This window comes from Alosa pseudoharengus, unplaced genomic scaffold, assembly GCF_046254945.1.
Source record: "Alosa pseudoharengus isolate Yale_2024_CS ecotype anadromous, Long Island Sound unplaced genomic scaffold, YU_APseudo_1.1 YU_APseudo_1.1_scf_24, whole genome shotgun sequence".
In the NCBI taxonomy this organism is placed as follows: domain Eukaryota; kingdom Metazoa; phylum Chordata; class Actinopteri; order Clupeiformes; family Clupeidae; genus Alosa; species Alosa pseudoharengus.
This window is the reverse complement of record NW_027468689.1, coordinates 24,842,043-24,864,401: the sequence shown is the minus strand read 5'-3', so window position 1 is coordinate 24,864,401 and position 22,359 is coordinate 24,842,043. Positions and strand designations below refer to the sequence as shown.

General features: G+C 43.7%; 1 protein-coding gene across 1 annotated transcript; it reads left to right on the top strand.

Moving 5' to 3' along the window:
- Positions 1 to 291: 291 nt before the first annotated feature.
- LOC143141824 (gamma-aminobutyric acid receptor subunit alpha-5-like) lies at positions 292 to 20,033 on the top strand. Its single transcript, XM_076302530.1, has 11 exons — positions 292 to 310; positions 969 to 1,053; positions 1,337 to 1,461; positions 2,590 to 2,657; positions 2,993 to 3,261; positions 6,302 to 6,384; positions 13,278 to 13,421; positions 16,815 to 16,967; positions 17,478 to 17,689; positions 19,615 to 19,632; positions 19,764 to 20,033. The coding sequence occupies exons 1-11, from the start codon at positions 292 to 294 to the stop codon at positions 20,031 to 20,033; spliced, it is 1,446 nt and encodes a 481-aa protein (XP_076158645.1).
- Positions 20,034 to 22,359: the final 2,326 nt, after the last annotated feature.

Genomic DNA, 22,359 nt, shown 5'->3' with positions numbered 1-22,359 from the left:
CTGGACAACCAACTTCCAATCAAGGGTATGCTAGACAGTATTGTCTCTCCCGTGAATGCTGAGTTTATACTAGTCCCAGGCTTTGGAGAATGCGTAGCAGGACTGAGGCACGCATCACCCGCTGTGAGTTCGCAGTCATTTCTCGATTGAACAGGAACGAACAAAACAAGAGTCCTACAACCAGAGGTGAAATCAGAGCGGACAATCTCCCAGTGGCGGCGACCTACCTATACTCTCTGTGTTGCGGATTTTGAACCCCTCCTCAATGGCATGCCACTGGAGCCGGTAGCAATGGCACGAACCCACTCAGGTATGCATTCTGCTTTATAGATTAAAGGTATGTATAAATCAGTGAATGAAGTGCTCGCCACCGCTGTCTCTGTCAGTAGGTTTTCACGAAAGCTGCCAAAAAAAAGACATTGTCCTAGACATAGTCTGCCTATGTGAAGTCATACGCAGTGGACCATAGTAATGCTGCAAACACTTGCAGCAATCGGGAGGCTTTATACTGCAATAATAGGCTCAAAGGCGGAATTGAAAGAAATCTAGTCAAGGACACTTGTATTGGTACCGAGCGGAAAGGGAGGCACGCATTTACGGTTGTTGAGTGCGCAACTGTTAACATGTTAAATGGGGTGGTCGCTTCGAGGTATAATTTTTGGTCTCATCGGGAGAAGCCAAGATGGACCTACGAAGGTGGTGAGAGGGGGATTGAGGATATCTTAACGGACTTATGTTAAGGATTGTAGCAGCCAACACTCCAGACTTAATTGTGCACAGACTGAAATGCTTTGTATCGTGGAATTAACGTATGAGAAATTACAGAAAAATCTAGATGTTGTGGACCCTCGTACCCTCCCACGTTGATAACTGTGAGCTTTGATGACGCTCGAAATAATAGCACAGCAAAGTCAAGGCTGTTTTATGTGTCTGTAACATCTAGCACATTTCTCGTTTCCCTGTTTCAGGGCAAGAGAAGGGGATGGGCTGCGTCCTCACACCGAGCCGCATCCTGGCGTCTATGCTGCTGCTGTTCGTCACCTGCCAGACTAGGTAAATCAAACTTTTCTCTCAACGCTTCCCATATGCTCCATTCTTACGTTTTATTACAATGTATTGATGTTTCATCTAGCCTACATCTGAACACCTGATAGCCTACAGAGAACATTGCCTTAAAAAAACTTTTATAAGCTCTAAGTCTTTCATTTCAGGTTAGGGTCAAGTGTTTCTACTAGCTCTACCATAGACAGTAGGCTATTATCAAATAATTAAACATCGAATGTCTTCCGTGTATTTCATCGGTCTGTTTGAATGTAACAGCAAATGCGTTTTGTAGTTTTTCTGATACTACAGAAGAGCCCCTGAAAGAAGCTGAGGCAAATGACAACATAACAATATTTACACGAATATTAGATGGACTACTGGATGGCTATGACAACAGGCTACGTCCAGGTCTGGGAGGTAAGCAAATACATCAGCACATTTATCAGCTAGTGGCTTTGGTGTGGAGAGTTCTTAATCATACGTGTAACTGTGCTTGTGTTAGCTCAAACGCGCAAATGGGTCAATAAATCACTTGCTTGATGTGATGTAGTGTGGTGTGTGTGTGAGAGAGACAGAGAGAGAGAGAGAGGGAGAGAGAGATAGTTGTGTAAGAGAGAGTTGTGTGATAATTATTGAGAGTTATTGTTTGAGTTTGTTTTGTCTGCCTGCAAGTGTGTATGGGTAGTTATGTGGGGATGGCGTGTGGGGCATATCTAAGTGTGTGTGTTTATGCATGTGGATATGTGTGTGTGTTTCTCTGTTTGTGTGTGTGTGTGTGTGTGTGTGGTACACCATATGGCGCCATCTCCACATGTGCCACACACCTGGGGAAAATGATCCCAAATCACATTGAGTTAGTGCTGTTTCTATCCAGCTGCACCCGTTTGGAGATGCAGAATTAGAGTGTAGCCGGCTGAGCCTCCCCCCTTTTAGAGCCACGCAATCACAGTAATAGATCAAGCTCAAAGTGAAAATGGCTCCCAATGCCAACCCACCATATATCACAGTCTTCTTCTTAAAGATCACTTCCTCCTGCAGTAACCTTGAGAGCCAATACAATGCTCTTTTCAACGCGGTAGGAAGTCCACTTTCTGCATATGCTTAAAGGACCAATATCTTGACACGATCAGAGAGAGCCCACTGTACAGAGGAGAGACAGTAAAGGGATGGGAGTGCATGCTACATCACTCTTTTCCACTCGGCCTTGGGGGTGTTTTGGCTAATTTTAGTTTGGAAAATAAAATCCTAGTAGGGGAAAATAAGGCCAAACACAAATGAAATAACACTAAAAAGCACAATGTGAAGAGGAAATTAATAGGGCAAAGACATGAGGCAACATCCAAACCAGTGCTATTCACATGGCATGCTTCTATTTCTTTCTTTCTTTCTTTCTTTCTTTCTTTCTTTCTTTCTTTCTTTCTCTCTTTTTTTCTTTCTTTCCGTCTGTCTTTCTTTCCTCCTTTCTGTCTTTCTTTCTTTATTTCCTTCTTTCTGTCTGTCGTTCTTTCTTTCTTCCCTCTAACACCCATTTTCTCCCATCCACAGAGAAGGTTACAGAAATAAAAACCGATATATTTGTTACAAGCTTCGGCCCAGTCTCAGATACTGAAATGGTAAGTTGCTGGAGATAAATAATTGATGTTTTCCTTCTTTGCTGGCATTACATTATATTGTTCAATATTAAAACAGCCAAGCATAAAGAGATGTGGGCTGAGTCCAACTGTGTTGGGTGTATAAACAGTCTCTATAGCAGTCTTGGGTGTCTATTATGTATTTATATACAGTAATACTTATTTATTTTTAAAAGATATGTCCTCATTTACATTTCTAGTGGAAATGTGTGATGTTGATGGAACCAATATATCCTGATATTTGAGCTAAAACCTATTATCTAAACTGGCTAAAAGGCTGAGCTGGGTGAATAATCAGCCTCATAATGTGTCATTAGTGTTGGCAAACCACTTTCTCTTACGCCGCTGTCTTTTCTAACGCTCAGGAGTACACGATCGACGTGTTTTTCCGGCAGAGCTGGAAGGACGAGCGGCTTAGCTTCAAAGGACCCATGGAGAGGCTGCCTCTCAACAACCTGCTGGCCAGCAACATCTGGACGCCTGACACTTTCTTCCTCAACGGGAAGAAGTCCATCGCTCACAACATGACCACCCCCAACAAGCTCCTGCGACTGCAGGATGATGGAACACTGCTGTACACCATGAGGTGAGACCACGTGTCTGCTCCCAACCTCAACACACTGACACACACACACACACACACACACACACACACACACACATGCACACACAGCCCCTGTGTGGCTTATTGCAGAGCTAATTGCTGAGGGTTGTCATCCTTTACCTTTGTCGTATGCAATACACTATGGCTGATGCTGAAGTTTGCTTTTTATGCTTCACAGGCAACATGATAAATATCGCAGGTGTATGTTCAGCAAACTAGCGGCTTGCCAGGTAGATTTAACTCAGAAAAAAATAATGATCACTGAGCCTTGTCCACAGCCTGTCCTTAAATGTAATATGGTTAACGTCATATTGCTTTAAAAATCATATTTCAGTGGTATGGAAATGTACTTTTACTTCATTTCCTATGAGGTGTTTTCTACCAGCGTCTAGGCAAAAGATACAAGGCCTTGATGCTGAAAAACATTCATTTTTCATAAACTCCATGGTGCATATCATAGTATCTATGTACCATCAGCAGTTTGAGACCAAATTGAAGTGCACGGAGCATTCAACGCACACTGTATCAAATGTTTTAGGGCGCAGCCTCCACAAGGTTGTTGTATGCATGACTTAGGACCTGACGTAGTGGGGGGGAAGCTGACACTTTTGACAGACTATCATGAGGTCTTGTCTCAAGTGTTATGTCAAGCTAGAGCTGACACAATTTATGATTCGCAGCGAAGAAGAAAAAGAAGAAGAAAAAAAACTGTCAGCCTGAGCAGTGTCGTAGATGCAGTGTTTCCCACAGAATTGAATTCTATTTGTGGTGGTAGGTTTGCAGAATTAACTTGAATGCAACAGTTTTTAACAAATTAGCGCAGTGTGGTTATGATGCTAACCAGATTTAAGCACAATTTAGCACAACCTGGAAAATCATTATGTGGTGGTCAATGTTGATATTGTGGTGGGCCGCCACAAATAAGTCAATGTATGGGAAACACTGTAGATGTGCGTGTTGTGTTGTAGCGTTGGTGTAGCTATATCAAAGCAGAGTGTGTCCCCTCAGCTGGTCAGAGAGGCTGACTTGATCGAAGGTTTGCTGATTCGGAGCGGGCGGCTGTGCGTGAGCGATGTGTGGCCAGCGGAGCCGTATTGCTTAGGGATGCAGTTGAACCTGAGGCCCGAGCGCGGTCGATAGCTCATATGGAGATCGGATTGACAGTGGCAGCAAACCAATTACAAATAACCTGCCTGGCCACGTCTCCAGCTCTTAATCATCTGCAGAATTGCCACGCTAATGAGAAACGGAGAGGAGATGGATACGGAACTGGACGTCCTGACTTCCCCCAGCCAACCCCTCCTCCACTACCCCCGGTCCACACACACACACACACACAATACACAATATACACACACACACACACACACACACACACACTCACATACATTACACACACGCACACACACATACGCACATACATTATGCACACGCACACACACACACACACACACACATACATTACACACACAGACACAAACACACAATTCACAATAAAACACTGGGATGTACGCTGCATGTAATCAGGTGCTGCTTTGAACACCTCCAGTGTGTTTCCATTTACGGGACCAGGAGATGAACAGAACCATAGGTTGATAACATGCACCATCTTTCAGGAGCCACGGGCAATAAAGATCCGTCTTGTCTCATCTCATCCCGGGGAGCGGGCGGCGTGATGCCTGTGCTGGCCCGTGTGCGGAAATCACAGCAGAGGGAATAATTAACTGAGCGGGGCAAAATGCGCGGGAGCGAGTGAGAGAGAGAAAGAGAGAGAGAGACAGAGAGAGAGAGAGAGAGAGAGAGAGGGAGAGAAAGAGACAGAGAGAGAGAGAGAGAGAGAAAGAGACAGAGAGAGAGGGAGAGAGAGAGAGAGAGAGAGAGAGAGCATGCATCACGCAGATGAGATGGTGAGGAGCGCGTCACGTCTAGCCACTCCGTGAGATTAGGCGCAGAGTGGGGCTACTCCAGGAGGCACGCGGCACCGCCAGCGATCACCGGGGAGAGAACAACGCCGGCTCTGTTGTCCACCACGAGAGCGAGCGAGATGAAAAAGATGTGTTGTTTTTTCCTCTCGCGCCATGCCAAGAGACCCCCCCCCCCCCCCTCCACCGTAGAGCCCACCCCCCCCACCCCACACCCTCCCCACCAACCACACACTGCTTTTTTTCCACTCAGTCTTGCTGAAAGGACATTTTCTCAGTCCACTCAATCAGCATTGTTGTGTTGGTGTTTTGCCACAGGAAGGCAGTGTTCCCAAATCTCTCAAATGTCAGGCCGATAAAACCTCATATTGCCTTAATCCCCAAGTGCATTCAAGACTCTGCTCTGTAGTCTGTTGTGTGTGTGTGTGTGTGTGTGTGTGTGTGTGTGTGTGTTTCTGTGTGTGTGTGTGTTTCTGTGTGTGTGTGTGTGTGTGTGTGTGTGTGTGTGTGTGTGTGTGTGTGTGTGTGTGTGTGTATGTGTGTGCATGTGTGCTGTGCATCGTTATTCTTCCGCTATGATGAACAATGACTACAAAATATTTTTTCCTTTTTTTATCCAATTAGGTCATTTTTAATTGGGGGTGCTCTAGAAATCTCCTGACAGGGTGTTGTTCTCTCACTGTGAGTTGTTTGAAGGGAACTAATGTCCTCTCTGAAATGGGTCTTCAGTGAGGAGGCATACAGTACTGTTAGTCCCGGCTGCTGCTGTTGGTTCAGAAATCTATCCCATGAGCAGTCCAGAGGAATAAAAATACACTCAGGGGATGTCCAGAAGATGGCAGTGTTACATCTTTTGTTTAGAGAACCGCTGAGGACACATTGCTCAACATCTCTCTTCTGTCTTTCTTTCTTTCTGTCTTTCTGTCTTTCTTTCTTTCTTTCTTTCTTTCTTTCTTTCTTTCTTTCTCTCTCTCCATCCAACTCTTTTAGAATAGGAACATACACAAACACTGGGAAACATGACTATTCTATATCTCTCATTCTGTCTCTCCTGTTACACGGCTATTCGATATTTCTCTTTCTCATCATTGTGTTTGCAGGTTAACCATATCGGCCGAGTGCCCCATGCAGTTGGAGGACTTCCCTATGGACGCCCATGCCTGCCCCCTGAAATTTGGAAGCTGTGAGTTCCTCAGCAAGTTTGTATTTGTTGCTGTTGTTGTACCCAAACAGGCATCCTACTCTGTCTGCATTTCCTGAACAATCCCCAGCATCAAATCTTTTCCGAAGATAATGTTTTGCAGCAGGGTCATGCATTGGGCCATGTGAATAATTCATTTTCATAGTGTTTGTGATGAATGGAAAATGCCTGGTGCACTCACAGAAATTGTTCTCTTTTTCATTGGACATAGTAATTAGTTATTATCTTTCAGCTCTCCAAAGGCCCTATCTAGTGTCTGAAACATCATAACATAATTAGAAATGATGATCACATTCAGACACCACATAATGATTCATACAACTCCTAATGCTTGCTGGAGGAGTATTACATCTGACATAAATTTAAAATATTCATATTTCCTATTTTCATTTAAACATTATCATCCAATATTTATTCACTGTCAGTCATCTTAAAACTCATGACAGCACTTGATCAATGTCACTCGAGAGAGGTCATTTCAGTTCAAACCCAGCTTATTATACCTGAACAGCTACAGAATCATGATAATACCTGAACAGCAAAGGCATTACGACTGTATTATTGCCAGTCAACAATGTTTTAACAATCAGAGGTGTATAGTGTTGCACCTATATGTGTACCTGCTCTACACCTGTCTTTGTATACCTGCTCTACACCTGTGTCTCTATACCTGCTTTGCGCCAGCTACACTAGAAATCCCTGCTCTGTGGCCTTCCTTTGGGGGTAACTCTGGGACACGAGTAAGAGGATTGTGAGCCCACAGGTTGTGGCTGTGGTGAGACTCGAGGACAACACTGATCGCTGGCTTTATTTTAAGACGCTGCATTGGATAGCGTTCACCTACGGTACCCTAATGCTATAAATACAGACTTGGCAATATGTATAACCTATTCTTAATGGATTCAAATGGACAAACAAAGGCTTAATGATCTAGAATAGAAGGCGCTGTATTTTCTTTAGGACAAAGACACTGAGTAGGCAGTGTAAAAGAGGTATAGTAAGCTGGAGGCTATTCCTCTGGAGAAAAGCTATAAGAAAACAAAGAGGCAGATTAGTATTTCATTTAGTCAGTGACACATGGCAAATTCAGGCCCATATGAGTCATTAGATTAGGTCACTGACCTACAGTTTGCTATATTTGATTTAGCGAGAGTGGTCTTATAGTCTTGGTGCTTTTCTGCATTATGCATATGGGGTAAAAGGGCAACAGAGAACAAATTTGCAAAGCTCATTCATACTCTTCCCAGAGCTTTGAACTATTTTAAGTTCAGCAAACTATGTTTCCTGCTGTTTGCAAAAAATAATCAATACATCAATTGGATTTTCTTAATGCTTGTCCTCATCAAATATCTCGATCTGGGCATGGCACATTGCCAGGAGCTTGCGGTTAGTAGAAAATGCTCTCCACTCAGCAAAGTGGTACAAAATGCGACTGATGTATTGAATGAATTGACTGGCTGGATCTGGTCCAAGTTGAGCTGTCTGCCATGTCGAGTGACGATATCACAGGATTTCCCCTCCTCCCCTCCTGAGAGGCCCATGGTGCTCTCAGGACAGCGTGCACTCTGCTGGACCCAAACTGACCTCTCCAGACTGGACTCCCCCCGCACTGGCACCGCACCCTTACAAACTGTGAAGAGGTTCCTCGAAAGTGCCGTGGTCCAGTTACATCACAGAAGACCACGGCCGTGCTATTATGTCATTTATGATGCTCGCCGGCATGTTATGATGATATAAGCCCACTGGTTGGCTTAGCTGGGGTTTTAGCCGATTGTGAAGGAAGGGTCTGACCATGCTTACGCAGACGTGGCTGGACACTTCTCATTGGGTCATGTCAGATGACAATCTCACAAGGGATTGTGGGACATTATAAACATCATCTATCATGTCATACCCTATTGTTTCATATTGCCTCATGCATGCATTCATTCATTCATTCGTTAATTCATTCAACCTTTATTTATTCTCGGGGGTTCATTGAGGCTAGTCCTCATTTCATTTTCAGTGAAGCCTAGATTACAGTAACAATAAAACAACAAAAGAAATGATCGATAATAATTGTAGTGAAAAGTATAGGCCTGCAAATAAAACAAAAATAAATAAAAATAAGATAGATACAGTTGTAAAGGGGAAGCATTCTTGCTGCATGGTATTATCAGACAAACAGTGTAATTGTTCTGAGGAATGTCATATTTGTGCCTCGTAATGTCCACTAACTGCAGGTGTTCTCAGTGGTGTGCGACAGATAGTGTTCCCTGGAGGATAGATGGCATTTCTTTACATCCATCTCTCTAAGACACATTTGGGATTTCCTAATCATGATTTCTGTCCCATTGAAGCAAATAAGTAAATACCCAGCCATCCCTGAGATTTTATCTCGCACAGACTAGCTGGCAAATAAAAATAGAAAATACTCCTAGTGTTTGTTATGGAATTGTTTGGAGAACTGACAAAGGTAATGGACATCCCATGTCTATGGTAACCCTCCCTCAATACTGTAAGAACTGTGTGCTAAATGGCAAATCAGATAAATTACCTTTGTTTCTGTTAGTATGCCTTCAGTATGCTTTCTGTACAAACATTTTAATAACTTGTCTCATTTCAGTTGCATGATTTCATGTATTTGCCATTGCGTGCTGTCTTGGAATTAATCTAAGGCACTAGCCACAAATAATAAAATTGAGTTAGAGATACAAGAGGACTTTTAGGAAATCTGTTATTCATACATGTTTCATCCCAAGGGCTATTATGCAGGCTTACATCAGGAGTAAAACCTTGGGGAAAGGCGAAGAGAGAGAAAGAGCTATTTATAATTTAGGGTTTTGGCTTACGCCATGTTATGAATACACACACACAGCTGTCAGTGCTGCTTCTAATAGTTCATAAATTGTCAAAGGAAAACTTTAAAACTGTACACAAAAGATTCCAGACTATTATGTTCAACTTTTATCACAGTTCACATAGATGTGTGAATTGGAGCTGAACTGTGATGCTGTAACACTTCTGGTTACAATTGATAAAAATAGCAAAATTATTTATGAATGATAACTCAATTATGATCTAATTATGTCCCTAAATTGTTATTTAATAATTGTATTATATATTAGGAGATTTGTATTGAGTAAACATCCAAATTAGCATACAATGCATAATTGAAATGCCTAGTGGAAGCAGCAGTATTGTCTGTCTGATAATTGTTAAATATGTATTTAATACTCAGCTGGGCCACAGTTTAAAATAGTTACATGCTAGGATTTATATATGCTTTAATGTAGCATTTAGTAATGTGTATAAACCATTACTAGCCTATTTGAATATGATGATTTAGTAGCTGTCATAAACTACTATCATAAGCACCTTGCATGTTTCCCGGCATACAGCAAAGGATTCTGTGGTATTTTTGTCCATTTTGCTTATACAGTAGAATTTGGCTGCTCAGGAGTTGTAAGCCTGAAACACTCTTCAGTTGGATTTATATTTAACAAAATTAAAAAATGTCTATTAGTTAATATGAATTTAGATAATGATAAAACAACAAAAAGGGCCAACATTTTGTATTCCTCAACAATGACACTTGCCTTTCATTGATATTGATCACAGTTCATGCCGTATTTTGTTCCAGCAAGCAATTTACTATGTTAAAGCAGTTTTAACTGTGAATGTAAATTTTCTGTGGAAGATGTTTGGTCAAAATCACAACAGAAGTTAAAGAAACTGTGAGGTTAAAGAAATCAGGATAAACAACAATGACTGTCGTTGGAATAGAAAACTTTAAAGGAGTTGGTCCTGTGTGTACAGTAGTTGGCGAGGAGGCAGAGGAAGTGCAGCAGCTTGTGTGTCTATGCCACAGTGCAGGCAAGAGGACTTACGGGAACCAATTAGTCTAAAGCCCCTTTCATGGGGCCTGTTGAGGCGGGAAAGTTGTGCCGTTATCCCGCCTCACAGTTCTGTTTAAAACAGAGTGTCACTGTGTGTGCGTGTGTGTGTGTGTGTGTTTGTGTCGGGGGGTTGCTATTTGGAGGTTCTGGAGGTAGTCACAGAGCTGTGTATTCCCAGAAGTGTCTATGTAGAAGGGACAGCTGGCGAAGCAATACACTACTGTGTGTTGTCAGATGACAGTCAGGCCAACATGAAGCCCACTAGCTTTGGGGCCAAACAGCAACAGTGCAAGAGACTGCAAAAAAGTTCCCCATCATCTTTTTGAAAGTACCAAGCCGGCTATTCTTTATGTCTGTGTTGTATGTTTGGTGCATTCAAGAAACCTCAGAATCCAAAATGGCTGACCTGATATGTTCTAGCTTCAATATCAATGTGTTGGAGCCATGATCCACACAATGATGAGTGGATTTTCCTTTCATCCGATGGGTATCAATAATTATGTTTAACTTTTTAATGGTTCATTTTGACACACTGGCTTTCAATGCATCTCCTCAAACAGCTTCATGGCTATGTAGAATACTATGTAAGAGTGATCAAATGACACATCTTAGTCAAGTGAGGGATATTATTTTTTCTGGGTCTCTGAGTTGTAACTCTGAGTTTAAGTGGGTTTTCTTAATGGTGATGTAGTGGGCTCTCTATTTAAAATGGGCTTAACTCTACAAGTCAGTGGGGGAGTGGTGTGGTGTCTAATCCACTGGGTAATCACACCAGCTAAATCTTTAGTGTAAGGATGTCCCACACCCCCACTACACACACTCGAACACGCATGCACAGACATACATTTAAGCATGCGCACACATACACACACACACACACACACACACACACACACACACACACACACACACACACACACACACACACACACACACACACACACACACATACACATAACACACACGCACACTCTCTCTCTCTCTATCCACCTATTTACATTGTTTATTTTTGCAATAGAGGCCTTAGCCTGAGAGGTGTGAAATACAATGGAGAGCCATGATGACCATCAAACTGGACATTAAATAAATAATAAAACATATTTATCCTATTTTTATTCATTGTGATCTCTGATGTTAGAGCTACCCTTTAAAAAAGAGAAAAAGTCCGCTTCAACCAGGGTTTTCTGCTCCCACTTGTTTTTATTTTTCGTGACGTTTCGGGTAATCACCCTGGGAGCAGAAAACCCTGGTTGAAGCGGACTTTTTCTCTTTTTTGTCTGGTAGTTTGTTTGTCCTGCTCCCAGGTCAGACATTTGGATGTGCGGACTTTAAAACTTACTCTTAGAGCTACCCTTTAAGAAAAGTTTCAGTTTCCAAACAAGTTGAATAACGCTTGAAGAGTTGCCCACATCTACTCTTTAAACTGCAGCAGTGTTGATCCCACAGAGCATAATGGCACATTTGAGCAAAGTTACAGGCAACAGCCAACCACTGCCTGTCCGTTTGTCCATGGGGCCATTTGGGTTTGGTCAGTCCCCAACCCACTACCCTCTCCCCCACGAGCCCCAGCCCCGTCTGTCATATGGGGGGTGGGGGGGCTCACACTCAGCTCAGCATTCTGGGTCAAAGGTCACGATGACTGTCAGCTCTAATCACAGGCTGGGCGATTAGTGGCTCTCGGCCAGAGATTCGCACGGCCTCAGCACAAAGATCACCCGCTGACTTGTACACACATACTCTTTTTCTCTCTTCTTTTTCATCACTCTATCTCTCAATCTCTCTCTTTTATATAAATGTATCTCCCCTTATTATTTCCCCTTTCTCTCACCCTCTCACTGGCTATCTTTCTGTTTATCATCCTCTCTGTGTCTTGCCTTCTCTTCTCTCTCTCCTTATTTGTCATTCCAAATCTCTTCATTTTCTCCCTCTATCTCTCTATCATCCTCCTTTTCTTTCTTTTCTTTTCATTCCCCTCTTTTCCCCTCATTATCTCTCTGTTTGTCTCTCTATATATATATATTTCCCTCTTTCTCTCTCCAATGTATCTGTTTGATATACCGTGCCATGGCACAGAGGCTACTGTCTTGTCTAATTTAGATTTAAGGGACACATCTACTGTAGACTGATATAGCCATCAACAATTTTTTTAAGCACCAGTCCAATATGCGTTTGCTTTGGCTTGCTAACCCGGGCCAACAGACTTCATCTTTTGAGTTCATCTTTTGGGTCACAAAGATGCTTCCAAAAAGCCACTCTCCTACAAATATTTACCCGTGGAGTTATCTACCTCCAAAGGTGACAGCCTTGTACAGTACTCTTCCAGACTGGCAGAGTCTCTGAGGTACTTGGCAGCTTAATCTTTAACGAAAACTTCAAAGACTTAAAATGTTAACTACTGCCAAGGATTCGACGAAAAACAATATTGTATAGGCCGAGGCCAGGAGAGGGACCAGGAGTTGGTCTTCGTGTCTGTTTTATATCGATGCAAAAGTCTTTATTATTTCATGAAAGCCTTTGCATCTTTAAAAGGAAGATGTCTCTGATCAGGAGTGAAGCTAAGTTTGAATGTCATCTACAGTAGAGCCAAAAGTCCGAGAGTACAGAGGTAATTGTTGTAGGTTGACCTACTGTGTGAGTTCTGCCAACAGTTCTCCAAAATGGGTGATGTGACTGATTTGATTTGTAAATGTTTATGTCTTCTCTTTAAATAGAGGCATTGTTTGTTCTGTGATTTTGTACAGTACTCTGTGCTTTAGATTCCAGTGTGCTTCTATATACAGGTATATTTAACTTTTGAGAATGCAACATGGACAAGAGAATGCTAAAGGCTAACATTCCTATCTCCCTCTCTCTCTCTCCCTCTCTCTCTCTTCCCTTTGTCCCCTTCTGTCACCTCTCTGTGATCCCTCCATCTCTCCTTTTCTGTCCCTATCCCACTCTCCCCGTTCCTCCCTCTCCTGCCTTCTACACCCCACTACTTTCTCTGTTTGTTTCCAGATGCTTATCCAATCTCTGAGGTGGTCTACATTTGGACCAAGGACTCCACTACGTCCGTGGTGGTAGCTGAGGACGGCTCGAGGCTTAACCAGTACCACCTGATCGGTCAAACCGCTGGCACAGAGAATATCTACACCAGCCGAGGTGAGACAGTCACCATGCCAGGTGGCACTCCAGGTCACATCACATAGTAATAGTATTGATTGATGCAGTATTAATCCCTGCCTAAGACCTTAGGTCTCCACTGCACTGTAGCTTGGATGTTATTCCTCATTTTTGTAAGTCGCTTTGGATAAAAGCGTCTGCTAAATAAATACATGTAAATGTATGTAAGTAATGGGGTCCATGACAGTGCCGTGAGCTGTTATGAAAATGCAGGACAATTCCAATTGCAATTGCAATTCCAGTGTTGTACTACACAGAGCTGAAGTAAAAGAATCAGCCACACCAGCTGCAATTTGGTACTGGACTGCATCAAAAAACACTTGACTGGGCAGCCCCACACATTTGACAATATGCTTCATGGCAACTTGTCATCAGTATGTGCAATGTTTCCCCATTAAGAAGAACAGATGGTCCAGGTGGCACTGAATTAGGGGAAAAAAACCCTTCCAGCCAAAAGCTAGCTTAAAGGCAATATTTGTCAGAATGATGAGTTAAAAAAAATACTCTCAAACTAAGCATGCCACGCGCACGTGACAAAGCATTTTAATCAGTCCCATTCACCCACACATGTAATTGTCCCCCCCCCCTATTCCCAAGCAATAGCAACCCAACATAATGCTGTAATCTTCGAGCGCTTGTGCAGGGAGAGGCGTTCGAGTGCGAGGGAAATATCATGTCCGGGGCCTTGCCAGCTGTCCTGGTGTGGAGCCTGCAGGAACAGCAAACAACACTTATCCCTGTCCTGAGCCGCTGGGAAACTAGGGTTAATCCGCGCCGACGCTTCCATCAGGGCCCCGCTCCTGTGTTTTGCATAAGAGGACCCGCGACACCGAGGCCCGCCATTGGCCAGAGCCCCCGGGCCACGTGGGGCCGAAAGGCATCGGCTTAATTCTCTTATGTAAAGCACGGAGAGGGCCCTCTAATACGCTCCCACTACCAACCGCCACCACCACCACACCCACCACACCCACCACCACCACCACCACCGCCTGCTGCTGCTGCTGCTGCTGCTATGCTGCTTGCTTGTTACAGGGGCTTCTGCTGCTATGCTGTCGCCGGCCGCGGGTTGCTGTGGGGATGGTTATTAAAGTGTGAATTTCTCCACCGCGCTGCCTCACAAGCGATCAAAAAAGGGGGGATGGGGGGAAGGGTGGTAGATGGAGGGCGAGATGAGAGATAAGACAGACAGAGAGAGAGATAGAGAAAGAGAGAGAGACGGACAGAGAGATGTATATGCCGTCTGCTGTGGTGTCACTTAACCTCCAACCCATTAACGAGGAACGAGTCCCACAATCTCCCTCGGATCATAGATAAGGCCCTAAACCCAGAACGTTAAGTCAAGCACAGGATACGTTAAGCCTTCTCCAGCTACTCTCCGTGCTGTCAGGCTCATTCAGTAAGAGCATTTCCCCCCCCCCCCCTCGTCTTCTTTGCTACTGCTAGCTGCGTCCAACCTGTGGCACACATTGCCATCTGTTACTGGGTTTAGAGTGTCTTGTGGCATGACAAGGACCTGGCCAAGCCATTGGCTGCCAAACCTGCCCCAGGACCACTAAGGGTCTGGTGCTCAAGTGGACGGCCCGCAGTCCTAAAAGAAGAAGCCTAATTATAGGTGCAATCCCTCTTTGCTAAATCAAGACGAGATTAACCCAGGCTCAGTTGCATGTACATGACATGACATCCTTTCCATTCACTAAATATACCAAAACCCTACTATAAATACGAATGCAGCATGCACTTGGCATCTTGTCAGCGTTGCCTGATTTTCACTTCCGTTCCAAAGAAAGTACTTCACTGTTCGCTAGACCCAATTCCTGTTTTGTCACTCTGCACTTTATTGCATTCTGTTGCACTAGCCCTGCTACAACCCTAAAACAACATTCCTTTGCTGTATTTTCTAGCACAACTTTCTGCCCTACAATTGAATGCCTACTGTATGCACACCATACAGTATCTTTCCTATGGAAGTTGTCACACTCACCAGTTGACAAGCATGGCTGCGTTGTTGTCGGCAATGAAAGGAAGTTCCCCATAGACACTCCAAAATCCTTGCAGTAAAATCCACCAAATGATCATGTTCAGTCTTTTTTTCCGAGGCTCATCCGGCTCCATGCATCAAAGGCAAAAAGTCCAGGCGTGGTGGCGGTGGTAGAGGAGTAGGGCGCTTTCCCCTGGTCTCTGCCAGTGCAGGGCTACGAGGCGGTGGACTTGAGTCATGGGTGCCGTGGACCGGGCAGTAGCCTCTCCGCTCGAGACATGTCGCCGCTCCTCTCTCACTCAGGGTTTTTTTTTTTTTCTTTTTTTTTCTCCCTCCTTCTTCTTTTTCGTGCTCGGGCCGAGGTGGGGTTGGGTTTGGGGTGGGGGGGAATAGATGGGGAGGGGTGGCGGGGAGGGGAGAGTTTCCCTCCTCTCGGAACGATCGCGAGCTTCTCTGCTGGGCAGGTCAGCCCCCCTCCATCACACTCCGGGGGTGCCTGGAGATTTTGTCGGCCGGCCGGGGTGTTGTTTCGGAGTAGTGGGCTAGCAAGCGAGCGAGCCCCCCCCCCCTTCAGCAGCTTGTACTTACCTCCCTTGGGGTGAATGAGTATGGCCTGACGGGAGAGACAAGGGACTGAACGGCTCGCGAGCCCTGCTGACGACAGGACGCAGATTGTGACAAGGGATTAGCGAGCTACAAAAATCGGATTTTGCCCAGAGAAAGCATCAGTCATCAGTGGATTTGCTGTCGTTTATCAGACTCGGCAGTGGGGAAGCTAGAAAGGATTTTTTAAAAGCTTCAAATGCAATCTTCAGTTGGTTAACAGGATATTATGTTTTCTCTCTCTCTCTCTCTCCTCTTTTACTCTCTCTCCCTCTCTCTCATTCCCCTCATCTTTTTTTACCGCTGAAGATTTACCTCCTGCGCACACTGTCACATTACTGAGTGTGAAGCAAACACGTGTCAAGTGGGGAGAAAAAAAATAATCTATGATTAGTTTCGCTGCTTAGCTTTTTAAATTAATTATTCCCGTGCCATTGTCATTTCTTCTTAAGTTTAAGTCAAGTCAATGTGTTTATTACAGCTATGGGTATGACAAGTGGATAATCCATTCCACTATTTATTGTCAAAATTAAGATGTAATTCAACAACAATGGAAGCAAAAACTTTCATTTGTCAATACCAAGATTAAATAAATAAAACATACATGGTTCTGAAATATAAAAATGTCCACCCATTAATGTGAAGTTATCCAAAAACCCTATTTCATGATACAATACTTCCCAATTTTAAAATAGTTTCCCTCCAAACTTCACTGAAGTGGGTAAACCCTCTGGATGGCCGTGTAGTCCATCTGATTAAAACTCCTCCTGACCCAGTCCTGTCTCTCACAGGTCAGTACACAGTGATGATGGCCCACTTCTACCTGAAGAGAAAGATTGGCTACTTCGTCATCCAGATCTATATGCCCTGTTTCATGACGGTCATCCTGTCTCAGGTGTCCTTCTGGCTCAACCGAGAGTCAGTGCCAGCAAGGACCGTCTTTGGTGAGACAATCACATTATTATGCCAAATATGGAGCGCTGCTGAACTTGTGCTACTAAAGGATGCTGTTGACAAAATGCAGAGATGTTGCTTTATGTGGATGTCTGTGTTTGTGCTTGTATGTGTGTGTGCAGGGGCATTGGACTGGGGTAAACCGAGTACTGATTACTAGGGCCCCAAGGGGAGGGAGGGCCCTTGAATACTCTGGAATATATTTTATTATATTTATTATGGGAGCCCATTAGAACTGGGGCCCAGGATCTTGTGCTACGCCCCTGTGTGTGTGTGTGTGTGTGTGTGTGTGTGTGTGTGTGTGTGTGTGTGTGTGTGTGTGTGTGTGTGTGTGTGTGTGTGTGTCCCTGCGTGTGTGCGTGCGTGCGTGCATGTGTGTGTGTGTGTGTGTCCATTTACAATTCAGTTAGTTTAGAAATAGTCTCTGTTCAGTGTTACATACTTCCACTCTGCTACTTGGGTCAGTATGCAGACTGATTCCCCCTGTACTCACCTTACAGGTGTGACCACAGTACTGACCATGACCACGCTCAGCATCAGTGCCCGCAACTCCCTCCCCAAGGTAGCCTACGCCACCGCCATGGACTGGTTCATCGCCGTGTGCTACGCCTTCACCTTCTCCGCGCTTATTGAGTTTGCCACAGTCAACTACTTCACCAAGAGGAGCTGGGCCTGGGACGGCAAGAAGGCCATGGAGGCACAGCATCCCAAGGTCAGCAGGACACTTAGGCATGGATGTGTGGTTCAGTAGCCACTGCAGGCTATATATGGTATGCAGTATATCAGCTGCCTGGGTTTGCTTTATTATATTCTGCTCTGTTATTCAAAGTATTTAGTTTACGTTGTTTACTTTTTTCATTCTTTTAATTTATTATTTTATGTTCATTAACCTCATTGACCTCAACTGGGAAAGTACTTCGGTGGAACTCTTAAGATCAAACATTGAATTCCAACTATTACTAGTTAAAACTACAGTCTGTGTTGTATACGTGTACAAATCTGGGTCCCATGAAGCAGACTCTCTGCTTGAGGGTTTGCAAAGAGCTGAGAAAAGTGTGTAAAATCGTTTTTCGTGTGGTCTGATATTGTTTTGTCTCTTTGGAAAAGAAACTCGTAAGAGAGTTGCAGAGGAATGTAGAGAAAAGGGAAGAAGCACAGTAGCTAATAAAATGAGAACACCTGGTGTAGGTTAAATCGGGAGGAATGGATGTGATAGTCCCACAGAAGCATTTGACATACTATGTGTATGGCAGTTACATAAATTGCAAGTAAGGTTAAAAGCACACAAGGTCTTTGGTGCGCACGCACGCACGCACGCACGCACACATTCTTGGTTTGTTAGACTACTTTAAGTGAGGGCCTTTAGCAGCACTGTAATAACATACAGGGAATTGATTGATTGTCTGTCATTGTCGTCCGCATGTTAATTTACAGCGGCTACACACATCTTCTGGGATTACACTGCATGGGTATCATCTCATCGCCACAGAACCCGTGCCACTGATTAAATGCCATCCAGACGCTTCGCAATATTACAGTGTGGGTCAGTTGGCAAGCATTCCGTATTAATCACCATGGCTGTAGTGTCATAATTAATGGATTGGTGACCTTGCCATACTTTTCAAATAGCAGTTCCCAAATGCTTTTTTAAAATACGACCTCCAGTTTCTCCATGTTACAGTAAATAGGTGGTGGGGTGATGCTGGGCTGTGAATGCTGGCGGCTGCTGCATGTTTTTGGAGTGAAACTGGTACTGGTTTTGAACACCACTGTGGAAAAATAAAAGTGTTCTGAGGAAAAAATGGGGCAGTAATAATGATACTGAAGGATTAAAGAAGGAAAGGACAAAACCTACACACATCCACACACACACACACACACACACACACACACACACACACACACACACACCAATCCCTTTGTTTAGTCTGTGTAAGGTTGGGAAATGAAAGTAATAAACATCATTGAAATAACAATAGAACAGGAAAAAACTACACAACGGCTTTATGAAAGAAATGTTTTTGTGTTTTTTTTCTACTTTAAAACCAAATGCCATGGCCTCCTAGCCTGGCGAGCCAGACCCACATTAAAATGTAGGGTCTGGGCACTCACCGTTCGCAGTGCTCAGTCCGAGGGTCGGGATAATCAGTTGTCTTTCAAATTCCCTCTGCACGCAATAGGACGCAATAGGATATTTGTTTTTTAATTAGCAGGGAATTCAAGCCAAACCGTTGCAACTCTGCCATCAATCATTATGTTAAGCCCAACAAACGACTCTATACACGATTTCAATGCCAGATTTAGTTTCGATTTCTAGAGCTCACAAGTCAACGGAGAGTTGCTAGACTAGCCCTGGCAGCAAATGTAATTTGCTGCCGCTAGGGGCGCGTCTAGATTTCTAGGCTAATGGCCTCCATCCATGGCAGGTTAAAATAGCAACAGTGTCTTTGTGTGTGTGTGTCTGTGCATGCTTGTGTGTGTGTCTGTGTGAATGTGAGGAAATGTGTTTGTATGAGAGAAAGAAAAGAGAGAGTATATGAGTTCATGTTCATGTGTGTATGTTTTCAGTGTGTATGTGTGTGTGTGTGTGTGAGTCTGCATGTGTTTGCGGACGTGCATGACAGCTCAAGTAGTGAGAAGAAAAGTGGCCTTCTAGTGACTCTCAAGCGGCCTCCTCTGCTTATAAATATGATATTCAGTCAGATCTACCCATTGTCTCCTCCTGCCCAACCCCCCCCCCCCCCCCCAACCCACTGCAGAAGCGGGACCCCTTAATGCTGTCCAAGAAGCCCAACAACGTGTGCTCCGCCGGGGTCAACTTCACGCCCAACCTGACCAAAGACGTGGCCATCTCCACCATCTCCAACAGCACCACCATCCAGATGCGTGCGGCTGAGGCGCGCGAGCCAGACCCCAAAAAGACATACAACAGCGTCAGCAGGATCGACAAGATGTCGCGCATCATCTTCCCCGTGCTCTTTGGGACCTTCAACCTGGTGTACTGGGCCACCTACCTCAACCGGGAACCCGTCATCAAAGGGGCCATGTCACCCTAGAGAAGAATGCTGCTCTGTCAACATGTACTCTCTCCCCTCACCTGAACACACACACACACACACACACACACACACACACACACACACCATATTACCTTAGATTTGGTGACCAGGATCATGGATGACGTGGAGCTGATGCTTTCTGATCATCTGTTCATATGTTCATACGTTCATGCATTCACCTCTTCATAATGGGAGATGGACTACCATGTCCATAAAGTATTTTGCATGATAGAAGCAGAAAAAAAGAAGAACAAAACTGAAATACAGTTGCCATATATGCCTTGACAATTTCTACTGTATAATCCCCTTGCTTACTTTTCATATAAATGTCGCCATTGCCATTGAAGTCCTTTCCACCTCCCTTGTACAAACAAACAAACAAACAATTTTTTCGTTTTGGGAAAGAAAACAAAACAAAGCATCCCATCCCAAATCTGAGGCAAAAGAAAACATTTTGATTTACGCTCTTTTCATTTGAGACCACCTAATCATGAGAAAAAAAACAGACTGAATGCTATGCAAATCTATGTCAACATATTCTATCATATTAATGCAATATGCAATAAAGGATTGAGGAACCAAAACATGATTTTCAAAGGGCTAATGAGTCCTCTTTTGCCAAACACAGACTAATTGGCTGTCAGTCAAATCAGAAGAGCGTTGCACGGCAGTGCCCCCTAATCTTGTGTCCCTAATCTTGTGTTGTTTTTAAAGCTTTGTTTTCAAACCCAGTTTTTGACTTCTCTGGGGTCTTTTCTACATGTGGTGTATAAATAGAATGACTTATGAGGTCCAGACAAATGATTTTTCCCAAGTATGTGAGAGTCCATTACCGATAGCAAGAGGTGGGCTTGTAGTTGAAATCTCACATCTCCAGTTAAGTATTAGATACTCCCTTGTGTGAAAGAAATAATAATAATTCAGAATTGGCTCTATGGATTTTAATACATATACACAGTACCTGTGGCCCAGAAATCAATGTTAATCATACATTATTGTTTGGTTTGGTTTCCATGCACTTGTTTTAATAATGCTTACATGTTTCAGCTCTTGTTACATTTTATGGTTGAAGAGAATGATGAGTTAGACTTAGGAGAGCTATTTGCAACTTCTTACTTCACTCCATGTTTGGACACATTTCTTATGACTCAGATGCTCATTAAGGAAGGATTTTTTCACTCATTGTACATTGCCATTAATTTATCACCTTAAGTAATTGTTAAGTATACATACAAGACTCTTTTTTCTTATTGAATTCTGGACTTAATTGCACAGTGTGCACATGTTTCAAGAGACGAACACCCATTGGGGAGAAACAAGCATGGACAGCTTTTTGCTATTTGCAATGCTACGAGACCGAGCGGAAAAATGGGGGCGAAACAAACAGTGATTCCCTTTGGCTCGGGAAACAAGCAGCAGGTTTCGCCAAAAAGGATCAAACTACCGCGATCATACACAACAATGCTACCTTTTGAAAGGAACCCCACCACCACTACTACCATGGTTGGACGTGTGCGCTGTTGACAGCCAGCTATTTGCGCTTTGATGCCTGACTTTGGACTCTTGCCACTGGGATTGCTCTTCCCTGACCTCCCCCTCAGTGCAAGGCTCCCTCTGAAGGCCTGGACCGCACGGCTAACAATCCCTTATAAAGTCTATAGAGATGCCTCTCCTTGCTGTCGGGATTATGGAAGAACTTTGATGAGCCCATTGATGATTTGCTTACTGCTGAAATACAATGCTTTCTATATTTTACATTATTGACCTCTTTTTTTCCACATGTATATGGATGTATTTAGAGACTTTTTAAGACAACTGTTGCTCCTCCCTAATGGGAGGAACACCTGCAAAAAGCACATGAAACTGACTGATCGATTCAGCAAAGCAGACTCGTCCACTGCATCGGAAATGTAACTAATGTAACCACCTCTCAGACCAATATGGATGGACCATATCCCAGCATTCTTTGTTCCGACCCGGATACTACTGCTACAACAAGAGCTTTCAAAGGAACACAGTGTGTAATGTATGCGAAGAAAAAAAAAGATTTTGATGACTGGACAGCAAACCAACTGTAAAGATTTCATTAAAAGCATCATGTACCTAAAGCAATAAATCCATGCTTGATATATGTGAGCATGAAGTGTTTGCATGTTAGATCACAAAATACATGACCTGCATTAGTATAACAGATTTTCACACAGTGCAACATACACCATAATCAGGATTCCAATACAGTTCTCACCAGGATCATCTTATGGATTAATCCTGTGGAGAATATTCTAAAACCTGGTGGTGGTCCGGGATGTTTCTAGAAAAGAGT

Excerpts from the sequence above, each read along its gene's own strand:
- LOC143141824 (XM_076302530.1), top strand. Across the intron at positions 2,658-2,992 it reads CAGTCTCAGATACTGAAATG|TGTTGGCAAACCACTTTCTC; the intron begins GTAAGTTGCTGG and ends ATGTGTCATTAG. Across the intron at positions 3,262-6,301 it reads ACACTGCTGTACACCATGAG|GTTAACCATATCGGCCGAGT; the intron begins GTGAGACCACGT and ends TTGTGTTTGCAG.